Below are 14,303 nucleotides of genomic sequence, written 5' to 3'. Positions count from 1 at the left end.
TTCTGCCTGCCAGCCTAATCACCCCCTAACCACTCCCCTGCCAACCTGATCACTGCCTAATTGCACCCTGCCAGCCTGATTGCCCCTAACTGCCCTCCCTTGCTGACCTGGTCCCTCCTAATTGCCCTCCCTTGCAGTCCTGCGCCCCCCCCCTTCCCAATCGTCCTCCCCTGCTGGCCTGTTCCCCCCAACTGCTCTCCCCTGCAGGGCTGGTCCTCTCACAATTGTCCTCCCCTGCAGGCCTGGTCCCTCCCAACTGCCCTTCCCTGCTGGCCTGATTGCCCACAACTGCCCTCCACTGCCAGCCATTTGTGGCGGCCATCTTGTGTTCACATGGGGTGGCCATCTTTGACCACATTGGAGTAATGGTGTTGGAGTGATGGTCAATTTGCATATTACCTCTTTATTATATAGGATAGTTTTGCTCAGGTTCTTTTCTCTTTCCTCTTTCCTCTCACTCACTTCTTAATATTATTTTGCAGTTTCTATATGTTCTCCACAACCTTGATGCAAAGTTTTCAGAAAAATTTAAAAAGTGGCCAGAGTGAAAAGATGACATTTTCTCTAGGCTTCCAAGCCGGAGAGATTTCCCCACAGGCAGTGTGTGCTTGGTGTTTAGGCCATGAAGATGGTGAGAGTGGAGGGGTGTGTGGTGGGGAAGCATCTTTTCTGAGTTTTTCAGGGGTGGATTTGCATTTCTTAGATACTATAAGGTCCTGGAACAAAGTAACTTGTTAGTTAAACATCATGGGGAAAAATTATGACACAAAAGAAATAAAACTAGAATTCCTTTTAAACTGTTCAATATTTTTCATATTCTTCTCTAGAATTAGTATTTTGGTGTAGTTACTTTTAGAGTTTTAATCTTCGAAGCAAGGTGCAGAAATCAATCATAAAATATCAGTTAATGTATTGAATAAAAATACTTTGTTACCCATTCTAGCTATGTGATGACCTTATGTATCACTGAGGAACCCTAACAGGAAAAGCTTTCAATTTTGTGTTTATTTTACTCATGTAAGTTCTAGGACTGACAGGTGTATATCCCTTTTTAAATGTGAAACTGTGATTAAAGACCTCTGGACATTACCCTCTCAAAGCTTTGGCAGTACCAACTTTAAACACAAGATGGCACTACTGTCTTAAAATTCATACCCTCAGTCTAAAAATTAGATTTTTCCCCCCTACCATCCCTGCTCTTCCCCTCACCTGTGTGCTGGCCTCAGGCCACAATCCCAAAATTAGATGTTTTTAAAAATAAAAATAATTGAAAAATTTGTTTTAATTTAAATCAAATGGCATTATTTCACATATTTGTGTATTCTGTGGTAAATAATACAATTTACCAGTGGTCCTTTTAGTGAGTTATTAAAATTAAACATGTGCTTTTTAGGAATAGCAGGTTACTGAAAGCCTGATATTACTATGCTTTATTTACAAGTAACTATTGGTAATTACTACTAGTAGGAGTACTGTGGACTTTAAGATAATTGCACAAAACACTGTATATCAGATAGATACCCTTCTGATAATTGAAAACAAACTTTTCATCATACTTTAAAAAAAAAAAAAAATCCTCCCAGAGAACAAAAAGCTAAAAAGGTGAAGGATAGGGATATGGAAATAAGCAAAAGACACAATAGGAGAAGTGTTACTTTTCACTGGGAGCCCCACAGTGTTTTCCTTGTGTTATATTGGTTGTAAGTTCTCTGAATGACTGAGAAAAGAAACTATGTGCTGAGGTATTATTTTGATGTATAAATTGATGCTTTTTACAGGGTATTTTAAGTTTGGGAAAACCTAGCCATAATTTGTTTATTTCTAAATTACCACACATACCTGGTATCCTGTTTTAAAATTACCTAAGATGTAGAGACTTTTAGATCTTTTGATAAATATATCACCATATTCATGATTCAGAAATTTCTTTTATCGCTGTTTATTAATTTTTTCCTTCTTTTTTCCTTGCTGTATATGAATATCACTTAAAAAAAATCTGAGATCAAGATTTGGGACTACTTTCCCAAAGCCTTTCCTTTCAGTATCCCTGTTTTCCTCTTGACCATTTCTGGCACAAGCTCCTAACTTATCTGGGAGAACCCTAGGTTCTTCAGTAAACACTTCTCCTCTTCATAGAGAGCCCACTCTGTGCCAGCCCCCATGTTAAGTAATTTATATGAATTATCTTCAAAACAGCACTGAAGATGAAATCATCACTGCCACCCTTTCACTTTAGAGACGAAGGAACTGCAGCTTCCTAGAGCCAGGCTTCTGTTGCTGCAGCACCTTAATAATTGCCCTGGGAATGGAAAGTCTGCCCTCAGTGCCAGGCGGCCTGCTGCAGATTCTTCAGCCAGCTCCAGTGCCACTTCTCTTCTAATTTTCTTGACCTTTTCTGAGAAGAATTAATTTTTAACAATTAATGTTCCCATTGCTCTTTATAGTTATATCTGCTTTTAGCATGTACAAAAAATTAGCATAGTTTTAAGATGTGTAATAGAAAGACAATGGACTTCAGTGTGAGACAGAATTTGAATTCTAATTTTGCCTCTTACTAGCTGAGTGACCTCTGGCAAAGTATTTTACCCTCTGCTCTAGTTTCTCATTAAGATACACAAATGACTCCTCACATTAACATTATAGTCCTAAAAGTAAATAACTTACGTAAAGATCCCACCACACTTTTTGGCATATCTGTTAAGTGCTGATAAATTATAGTTAAAAACACAAGGGAATACTTTATTGAGCAGTTTTTGAAAATATATTTAGGCTAAGTCCAAAGGATGCAGAGATAACAGGACAGCTCTGCCTGTTGGAGCACATAGTCTAATATGAGTTGAGAAACCAGCAGTCAATATAGTGAGACAGCTGCAGCATCACAACTACATGCAGTGAAGGGGCAGCTATCATCTTGGTGAAGTAGGGGAGGTTGCTTTTCTTGCTAGACTGGATTTGCTGATGTAATTCTCAATGAGATAATAGTGGGCAGATCCCCATTTGAGGGCTATTTAAAATCTTAGGTTGGAGGGTGTGTATGTGTGTATAGGTATACAGTTGATCCTTGAACAGTGTGAGGGTTAGGGGTGTCAACATCCCCCTGCACAATTAAAAATTCTGCATATAGCAATTTTGACTCCCCAAATTCTTATCTACTAGTAGCCTACAGTTGACCATAAGCCTTGCTGATAACATAAACAGTCAATTAACACATGTTATATAAGCTAGATGTATTATATACTGTATTCTCATAACAAAGTAAGCTAGAGAAAAGAAAATGTTATTAAGAAAATCATAAGAAAGATAAAATACGTTTGTAGTATTTACTGAAAAAAACCTGCATATAGGTGAAGCTATGGTTCAAGGGCCACTGTATGTATAATATGTACTCACACACACATCTACAAACATACCATATGTGGTATTCTATTTGGAAAATATAAAACTGAAACCAGCAATTTATTGTACAAACTATAGAAAATAGAGCTTGGCAAAATCTTCTTGATTGATAACAATGCACAGAAGATGAGCATAGTGGACACTTAGGAATAATTCCTAGAACCTGAATTCTCTTCCTGTTTTTGTGGGTAATTTCCCATTTTCAGAGCCTGGGTGATAAAGAAGAAAATGTCAGATACTTTCCCAGCCTCCTTTGCCATACATATCTATAACTCAGTTCTGTAGTCAGATGTGCCTGTGCTGGACCTGGGCTAGCCACACGAACAAGCCGGAACTGTGGGGAATCCTCTCTGCTAGTAGCATAAGCTGCAGCTGGATGGAGCTTCCAGGGTGAGCATCCAGGGCCAGTGAGATCCATGATACAGGGTGTAGAGCTGGAGGTTTGCACTCTGCTGGACCCACCTTTTTACTGCTAGATGCTGATCTTCAGCAGCTCTTCCCAATTTAGAGTTCAGTAATATCTAGTTGGTAGTTGAAATCACCCATGGAAATGGGAAAATACTACAAAATAGGGTTTCTTCCCTCAGCTCCCCATCACAGAACTGTTTTACCAGCACACCATTTGATTTTGAGTGTTTTTCTTACCATATAGGCTGGAGACTTGTTCTCTAATTCTTCTCACATTTCTTTGAACTGCCCAATGTCTTAATTTCAAAACATTATGTAATATCTAAAATAGACAAATAGCCGAAGCCGGTTTGGCTCAGTGGTAGAGCGTTGGTCTGCGGACTGAAAGGTCCCAGGTTCGATTCCGGTCAAGGGCATGTACATTGGTTGTGGGCGCATCCCCGGTAGGGGTTGTGCAGGAGGCAGCTGGTCGATGTTTCTCTCTCATCGACGTTTCTAGCTCTCTATCTCTCTCCCTTCCTCTCTGTAAAAAATCAATAAAATATTAAAATAAATAAATAAATAAAATAGACAAATATATTATATATATATATTTATTTTTTGTAATCTTCACCTGAGGACATGTTTTTATTGAGGAGGTGGGGAAAGAAAGAGAGAGACAGAGAGAGAGAGAGAAAGAAAGAGAAAGAGAGAGAAACATTGATGTGGGAGAGAAACACTGATTGCTTGCCTCTTGTATGTGCCCTGACCGGGAATCAAATCCACCACCTTTTGGTGTAGGGGACGATGCTTCAATCAGCTGAACCACACTGGCCAGGGCCAAACCTATAGTATGCTTTGAAGCGTAGTGAAGTGAGTACCTGTGAAACCTCAGCCTATGTGAGAGCTAGAACATATACCTTTTTTTTTTTTTTTTTTTTTTTACCTATTTATGTGTTCTAACTCTTCGTTTTGCCATACTAAGAAATGATTGTTGTGAATTTGGATTTTAGCTTTCCTTGACTTTCAAACTAACACACCCTAGCATTCCCCAGCATTTTGTTCTCATGGTCAACTAGAGGTAGGAGATCAGCAAAAACAGTCTGCTTCCTATTCTGTATATGAGTCATTGGCATTATCTTCAATTTGTGTTTCTTTGATAGGATCTTTTAAAGCCACTTGTACATTTTGTAAACATTAATGGCTAAAACTAGGTAAAATAATCTATATATCCACTTAGTTGTGAACAAATAAAAGGCAGTTTATCACAATCAAGCAAACCAATGAAGGTGCTTTGTCAATTCCCAAAATTCCATAAAGATGCCTTGTGAGTTGTATGTCACATGGACTGAGTGATACACCTTGTAGCTCTGGCTATGAAATATTAGGGAAGTTTAAATTTTTTTCCATGGATGTGTACTCCCCGGGTTGCATAGGTTGCAGTTGGGAGCTCATAGGTGTAGAACATCACAGATTGCCTAATAGAACTTTTTGCAGTGGTTTAGACAGTCTGTGTTTGCATTGTCAGGTATATAACACCTGAAATGTGGCTAGTGAGACTGAAGAATTGAACTCTTCATTTTATTTTAATTAAATAGACTTGTGCTTGGTGAACTGTATTAGACAACAGATTAGATATTTGTGAATGTCTAGGCTAAAAATATTGGGAGTAGTAAAATAAAGAGAATGTCTTTATTTTTTTATTTATTTTTATTTTTTAAATATATTTTATTGATTTTTCACAGAGAGGAAGAGAGAGGGATAGAGAGTTAGAAACATCAATGAGAGAGAATCATCGATCAGCTGCCTCTTGCTGGGGGGGATGCGCCCGCAATCAAGGTACATGCCCTTGACCGGAATTGAACCCGGGACCTTTCAGTCTGCAGGCTGACGCTCTATCCACTGAGCCAAACCGGTCCCGGCGAGAATGTCTTTATTTTAATGACATTAACAAGAACAAAAGGAAGTTTTGTTTCAACTTGGAATTTTTGTTAATGACTAAAATTTAGATGACATTTTAGCCTCTTTTTTTCTAACTGTATTATCTGGGCCTTTGCAGGTCTATTACTGGTAAATATGGAATAGAAAATTGTCAACTGGGGATATACTTACTTGAGAAATTAACTGTAAAATGTCTATCATTTCACATTTCTCTTTGCTGAAAATATAAACTACACTAACATGCATAGAAAGGTTTTACTTAAAAGATTACAACAAGAAGCCTTTTTTTCCTTGCTGGTATTTTACTTAAAGGTATAGTATTTAATAATAAAAGCATAATATGCTAATTAGACCAGACATCCTTCCGGAAGACATTTCGGATGACCTTCCGGACAAAGCTGGGGCTGCAAGGGAAGCCCGGGCCGGGTGCCTGCCAGTGGCCGGAGGGAAGCCTGGATCCGGGGTGCCAGGGGGAAACTGGTGCTGGCAGCTGGGGGAAGGCAGGCCTACTCTTACACGAATTTCATGCATTGGGCCTCTAGTATTTAATAATGTGAAAAGTATCACTTTATGTTAAATTTATTTTTTAGACATGCACGCAGAATTTGCTGTGATTTCCAATCATGCTATTATTGTTTCATTATATGAAATGTTTAACGTAATATCTAGTCCATGAGATAGATTTTTGTCTTTGATTGGAATGTGGAAAGAGAGAACAATTTCCCTACTCTGACAGTGCCTGTAATATAGCATTAGATTTAATCTATTTAAAAAGGAAATGTGAAAATAAGTTAAAATACTTATATTAAATAAGTTAAACTTTAAATAGTTAAAATTTTAGAGTATTGTGTTCTTCATTTATGCTATAGAGGGTGTACTTTGAATTTGATGTTTTTGAACAGAAAACATTCCTTTTAACTACTACTGTAAAGTTGATATTTCTTTAAAAATTACATTCTTTAATTCCAGAATGTCCCTTAATGTGCATGGGAGGAGAAGGCAAATCTATGTGAATGAATTAACGCACATAAGACTAAAAACATCTATTAATACAACTTTGATTCAGAAATATAATTTTGTTTTCCTAAAATTTTCTTGTTATTTTCTGAAAATGAATCCAGAATAATTTTTAAGATGTTTTTCAGAAGAGCCTTTATCTTAAAATATAAAAAATACACACCCTGATCTATTTAATATAATTTAAGTTTTGATCTTATTTAATTGAAGTGATCATTATAATCATAAAGCCTGATCATTAAGGAAAAGAGATGCACGATTAATGAAAACAAAGCTGTGGCTAGAATGTGATATTTATTTCTTTGTTTTTGACAGCTTGAAGGTCCATGTGTTTTGCAAATTCAGAAAATTCGCAATGTTGCTGCGCCAAAGGATAACGAAGAGTCTCAGGCTGCTCCGAGAATGTTGCGACTGCAGATGACTGATGGTCATACAAGTTGCACAGCAGTAGAATACAGTTATATGTCAAAAATAAGGTGATTGGCACTTTATTTTATATATTTGTTACAGTGTTTGAAGGTGCTTTTCAAATGGATTTTGTTTTAAGAACTTTGAGAAGAGGAATGAATTCTTTAGTGCACGTTAGAATGTTTAAGAAGAAATTGAAGTTTATATTTCTAATTTATCTGTATAGAAAAATAGGTAAGAATGGAGTTAGTTACTCTTTTCTTCAATATTAATTATGAAAACAGAAATTAAAGGTGTTTTTGCATGAAAAGTAATCTTTTCAATCATGTCAGTAAATTTGAGGTAATTCTAATTTCTTTAACTACATTATAATTCTTTCTGGACAGTTAGCTGTATTCATTACACTATTTTGTGTTCATAGGAAAGTTCATAGCAAATGAGTTTTCTAAGGAAATGATTGCCATGAGGGAGGTTCATAGCCACCATACTTTCTAAGAGAAATGGGAACTCCATAAGGCAGAAGTTTCCAAATCCTTCTTTTCATATTTTCATGAGAGGTTTCATAATCACGCCTATTAGCATGGAGAAAAGCAATAAGGGAGGGGATGTCCTTTATCCCCAGTGCCCTATTAGGTCAGTTTGAGCTCTATTTTCTGAAATGGAAATTTTCATTAGGCATTTGTTAAACCACCTTTTTTGTTATTTTATATGCTTATGTTTGCTGCTCTGAGCTTTTCATTTCATACTTCTCTCTTAAGTAAGCATTTAACAAGCACTTAGCATCCGTTGTGTTCCAGCTCCTTTATCTGGTGCTGGAGGTGTTATTGTCACCAGAAAAGGTATTATCGAGTGGAGGGAGAGGGCTGTCCTCTCCTTGGTGCTTGTCAGTCTTGTAGAAAGACTTCAAACAAGTGACACTGGACAGTTGTGTTGTAATAAAGTGAATTTGTTAAAGAAGCGTGGCAAGCAAATTTATCAAAATATATCTGGCTTATGAAGCACAGACAGACTTCTCAGCCTGGTGGAGGTTCAAGGGGTTTTATACCCTGTCTACAGGTTTCAAGGTTCCTCTTCCAGATGTCTTCAGCACGGAGCAGACTTCAGTTCCCCTTTTACTTTGTTGTGGCCTTTCCCAGAATTTATGAGAACATCTGGCAAGTCCCAAGATGGCTGACTTTTTTGTTCAGTGAGTGAGATAAAATTCCCTCTTTTTCCTCTCCCAAGACAGCTGACTTCTTTGTTTAGTGGGTGAGATAAAACTCTTCCTTCTTAACTTCTCCTATCCTGCCTTAGCAATACCAGGGTGATTTTAGCTATGTATTCTCTGGATAGAGAGGAAAGGTATTAACCATTTGTTCTCATATGTCCTGGATTGGGGAAGATTAAGAGCTTGCTGCAAGCTGGCTGTAAGCGGTCCGGACATTTGGACATCTCTATGGGGCCCCTATAGAGCCCCAGGAGTTGGAGCTGACTCAATGGCATGTAACACAAAACGTCTTGCTCTGCGTGCAGACTCTGAAGCTTTAAAACAGGAATATTCTGTTTCTTCTTCTTAGCAACTCTTTTAAGAACTTTTTTTTTTTTTTTTCCAGAATAGACCAGTGCTTTCATTGATTTGTTTTTGTATGTATCAGCCTATAGTGAATGCCTTGAGCTTTTAAAATGTGAACAATGTGAAGCCATTTTGGCATGATTTTCTAATCCATTCTTAGTGTTTTAGGACCGTCTTTACTCCTATTTAGAGTGCTTTGCCCTTGCTAAATGGGCAAAGAGACGAGCGAGGGTTCAGTGTATGTGCTTTAACTTTAGAATAAACTTATGTGATGAAATGGATTTCTTCCATTGTCTCTTCTACCAAAAGTTTAATAGAAGGATAAACACCTTGTCTCTGGTCTTTGTAAAAGGGGTTATAGTGTAATGTTTCCCTGCAAACAGATAATATTAGTCCATTATAGAAAAGTTCTTTTAGGTTAGTACACTTTAGAATAAATAACTCTCATTTGATCTTTAATTACGTGGCAAGCGTTCTGTGCCCAGCTGTGGTTGGGCCTCTGGCCAAGCCAGGGTGCAGAACGCTTGCATCATGGAGAGCCTCTGGGCAGCAGGCACAGAGCAAGCAGGCCTGGCAGAGAGCTACTGGTGCATGGATTCATGCACAGGGCTACTAGAGTGTTAGAGTGTGTGTGTGTGTGTGTGTGTGTGTGTGTGTGTGTGTAATTTTTAGGACTATTACTGGTCAGATATATTTTCCTTTGATAAAATTTAAATTTGTAATATAGTATATCATGTCAGTGCATAGCCAAAGCTCAGGGAAAAATGGCAAATCATATTTGTATAGCATGGCATTATTGAGAAAGCTTATTCATATATTTCTATTTATCTATTTGTGAGGTGTTTTATATATATATATTTTTTTTACTCCTGGAAAGAGTTTTTGGGTTAGTTCATTTTGAAGAACTTGACCAGCTCATAATATGAGACTGAATCAGTTTTGAGGAGGAGCTTCAGCATGTTTTAACTTTGTTTTTTCTTTGCTTTAGCCTGAACACACCACCTGGAACTAAAGTTAAGCTCTCAGGCATCGTGGATATAAAAAATGGATTCCTGCTCCTGAATGACTCCAACACCACAATCCTTGGGGGAGAAGTGGAACACCTTATTGAGAAGTGGGAGCTACAGAGAGTAAGTGTAACTGAGAATAAAGGCTTCGACTTCTGAAACACTACACTCTTCTTATTGCAGTTTGTATTTTAAGGAGATCTTCCCATAGTGAATAATGTCAGAGTTGAATAGAATGGAATAGAGGAATCTTTATAGAAACTCTCTACCTTTGTTTAAGCACATTGTTCCTCTAAAGCAGTGGTTCTCAACCTTTCTAATGTCGTGACTCTTTAATACAGTTCCTCATGTTGTGGTGACTCCCAGTCATAAAATTACTTTCGTTGCTACTTCATAACTGTAATTTTGCTACTGTTAATGAATCGTAATGTAAATATCTGTGATTTCTAATGGTCTTAGGCTCTATAGTAGTGGTTTTAGGCTGTTGTAGAGCCTAAGAGCATCTGACTGCAGTGGATCAACAGAATTGGAAAGTAGAGGAACATTTACTAGATAACCTAGATGACCACGAGGATGAAGCTATTGTTAACATAAATTGGGGAAACATCAACTACAGTTACTAGAAAGAACCTAGTAGTCACAAGAACCCCTTTACTATAGTGAAATTCTAATTTGCATTCACTAGTATGTATGTATGTAGATGAAACAAATATATATATTTGTATATATGCACAAACACTTGCTTTGCAGAAACAATGATATACATCATACACGAGTTATAACTGGTATCTTAAGAGTTTTAAAAACTTACCAGTAAAACATAGCTTTTCAAAATATGCAAAAAAAAAAAAAAAAAGCAAATATTGAAAAATGACATTTGCTTTAGAGTTGTGGTTCTCAACCTTTCTAATGCTGTGTTCCTTTAATACAGTTCCTCATGTTGTGGTGACCCCCAACCGTAAAATTATTTTCGTTACTACTTCATAACTGTAATTTTGCTACTGTTAGTGAATCGTAATGTAAATATCTGTATTTTCCGATGGTCTTAGATGACCCTGCTAGCAGTTCTCAAGCTGTCAGTCGTGACCCACAGGTTGAGAACCAATGATATAGAGCCTAAGACCATTGGTGCATATATATGAAAGCATACTGCATATTTGTTTCATCTACGTACATACATACATACATACATACATACATACTAGTGAATGCAAATTAGAATTTCACTGTAATAAAGGGGTTCTTGTGACTAAGTTCTCTCTAGTTACTTTAGTTGATGTTTCCCCAATTTATGTTAATAGCTTCATCCTCGTGGTCATCTAGGTTATCTAGTAAATGTTCCTCTACTTTCCAATTCTGTTGATCCACTGTAGTCAGATCTTATATCAGTCTCTTGTTCCCGAGTTGCATTGCTGTTACTCTAGTTTAAGTCTTTAGTATCTCTTTTGTGGACTACTACAGTAGCCTTTTAACTAATCTATCTGTATACATATTCTTTCTCTGTCTTTAATCTACTTTATTTACTTCTGCCAGATTATCTTCCTTCAGCATAACTCAGAACATATCACACCCTGCTTTTATTTCAGATGCCTTAGTTTGGTGTTCAATGTTGTTAATAATCTAGCCCTAGTTCAAGTTTATCTTTTCATCTCTAAATTATTTCATATTTCACATAGATTTTGATCTACCCAATGGAACTGCTTACTTTTTTTATTTTTTTTAAAACTCATCCTACTTTTGCTTTATTGCTAAGCACTTCAGGTAGACATGAACTACTTTAGCCTTACTTACCACCAGGTCCCTGGACTGATAGATGTTAATTTACATTCAAGGTCTCCAACCAGGTCACCAATTGCACTGTAGGGAGCTGTGGGTCTGGAGGTTCAGACTGAATTGGGAGGGAGCAAAAAAGGAACATGTTACAATGCTGAGGACAGCGGTGAAGCTCAGGCTGATGCTGGACCCCAGGCTATGCTGGCCTATGGTTTGGGCAACCCCCTCAGGTTCACTCGGTCCCCAGTTCCTCTCCAACTGGGCTCATGGAGTACAAAAAATAGTTTCTTTCTAGGCTTGTACTTGATTCCAAAAGAGTGAAACTACTTACTCTTTCATTGGCTCTCTATGCTTTTCTCAATTATACTTTTGGGGGGTAGAAAGATTTTCCCACTTCTATACCATTCATCTTGTGTTCTTTCTCATAATGCCTGCATGGCCAATTTGTCCTCATGCTTTTAGACTCAGATCAAATGCTTAAAAGTGAAGTAGTTGCTCTTTTATTGAATTCTAGGGGTACTTTATCCATTTTAAGAAGTGTATCTCTTTTTAGCACTAAAATTGTATTTATTTCTTATCTCCATTAGGCTTCTTAAGGTCAGAATTCTCATTTGTATCATCTGTGTTCAGTTCTATAAATATTTATTGAACAGTATGTAGGTATTGTGCTGAGCTCTTGCATCCTCCTAACAGTCTTATGGGGGAGTTTTATGTTTATATAGATCAGAAAATGGACTCTAAGAACTGTTAACTAACTTATTTTATAATTAGACACTTGATAGGTGATGGGTCTGAGCTTTCCTATATCTCCAAAGTGGTTGCTCTGAGTCTTACGTGTAATAAACATCATAGCAAATATGATAATTGTGAAATGAATGAATTACAAAGCACAAAAGCTAATTACTCTCTGAGCTAAAATTAATTTTCTTGTGTTACTCTCAGTTCTTGCCTCAAGTGGGCCTCGGGGCCTAACACTATTTCAAACTCCTGGTATTTTATGATATATTTCTTTTTTCTACTTTCTTAGTTTAAAAGTGCTTCTGTTGGGAGGTAAGTAGATAAGGAGAATTCAGCACATATTTTATTTCTTAATACTCATTCCTTATGATAATACTGTGTTACATTTGGGGCTGCTGTACCGATTCCTTATAATAATAATGTGCTACATTTGGGGCTGGTGTGCTGATTCCTTATAATAATAATGTGCTACATTTGGGACTGGTGTGCTGTGCATAAGATAATGTTTCATAACTTCATTATTTAATTGAAAATGTTGCCAAAGCAAATAAGTGGAGGTTTGATCGTTTTAATAAAGAGCCAAATATATGAACTTTGACTTTCCCAGCAAAACTCCACTCATTTTATGTGATCCTTTCACAAGTTGATACATTTTTATTATAATTAGAGGTTTTTAAAAATGTGGTAAGATGTTCTCAAGTAAGACCAACATCTTATATAATTTTCCCGACCCAGCCTTAACTACTTTATTGACTGAAAAGTCAGTTAAACATTTTAAGAACTTCCTCATTATACACACATACATGCACAGACATGCACACACATGGAGGAACACACACACAGAGATTAGTAATAGTTTCATAGTTGTCCTTGTAATGTTTTATTATGTATATTTGCACTTTTGTTTCCTGAAAACCTGTTAGTATTTCTTGTTAGGAATAGCAATAAAAGTTTACATGAAAAAGTTTAAAAACATCTTACTATAATTATAATTCTCTATCATTTTATAGTTTTTTGATTTGGTAACCATAGCAATGTAGAAACCATGGAGAGTTCAATTACTTGAACATCTGGCAACTAGTACACACAGAAACCAAATGCACACATAGAAATCATAATCCATAGAGAAAATTTTGGAATTAAAAAGGCCCTAAATTTTCTTATAAAATAAATAGAGAAAGAGAACATTGAATAATATTTAAATCATATGCAGCTGATGTAGTTGTAGCAAATTGATTACATACAGGTGAAGAAAAAAAAGAAAGTAGTTTGTATCTTCCCAAAGTGAAATTCTGTACCATTAAACATTAACTTCTCATTCTCCACCTACTCTCAATCTCTGGCAACCAAGATTTTTATTTTTCTCTCTATTGACTAGTTTAGGTACTTTACATAAGTGGAATCATACAATATTTATCCTTTTTTGTCTGGCTTACTTCACTTAGCATAATGTCTTTTAAGTTTTATTCATATTGTAGCATGTCAGAATTTCTTAACTTTAAGGCTAAATGATATTCGTGTGTGTGTGTGTGTGTGTGTGTGTATGTATGTGTGTATCTTACTTTGTGTTCATTCATCCACTGATGACATTAGGGCTGTTTTCACGTTTTGGCTATTGTGAATAATGCTATTATTATGAACATGGGCGTATAAATACCTGTTCAAATTTTCGGTTTCATTTCTTTTGGACATAAACCCAGAAGTCGAATTGAGCGATCATAAGTTATAATTTTGTTTTTAGTAACTACCATGTTGTTTTCCACAGTGACATTAGCACCATTTTACATCCCTATCAGTAATATACAAAAGATCCAATTTTTCTACATCCTTGCCAACTCTTGTTATTTTTTTCATATTCTTGCTAGTATTGTCTATTTGTTTATCTTCTTTGGAGAAGTATCTATTTAAGTCCTTTGCTAATTTTTAAATCAGTTTTCTTTTTTGTTGTGTGATTTCTCGGTATATTCTAGATATCAATTTCCTTTCCAGATATATAATTTGCAATTATTTTTTTCACATTTCAGGAATTGCCTTTTTACTCAGTTGATAGTGTCCTTTGATGCACAAAAGTTTTTATGAAGTTC

At 36.4% G+C, this 14,303-nt stretch overlaps 1 protein-coding gene across 4 annotated transcripts in view; it reads left to right on the top strand.

The window, feature by feature from the left end:
• TDRD3 (tudor domain containing 3) overlaps positions 1–14,303 on the top strand; it is a 143,958-nt gene that overhangs the window by 63,365 nt on the left and 66,290 nt on the right. For all 4 annotated transcript variants that reach the window (XR_014794421.1, XM_084876740.1, XM_084876741.1 and 1 more), the window contains 2 exons: positions 7,057–7,217; positions 9,690–9,831. Coding sequence is in view for 3 of the 4 variants with exons in the window: in XM_084876740.1 (XP_084732866.1) it covers positions 7,057–7,217; positions 9,690–9,831 (303 nt within the window). In the remaining variant the exon portion in view is untranslated. The remainder of the gene's footprint in view (positions 1–7,056; positions 7,218–9,689; positions 9,832–14,303) is intronic.

Source organism: Pipistrellus hanaki (assembly GCF_964339955.1).
Source record: "Pipistrellus hanaki genome assembly, chromosome: 3".
NCBI classification, from domain to species: domain Eukaryota; kingdom Metazoa; phylum Chordata; class Mammalia; order Chiroptera; family Vespertilionidae; genus Pipistrellus; species Pipistrellus hanaki.
Note: the sequence above shows the minus strand (reverse complement) of the source record. Positions and strands in the feature narration are given on the sequence as shown.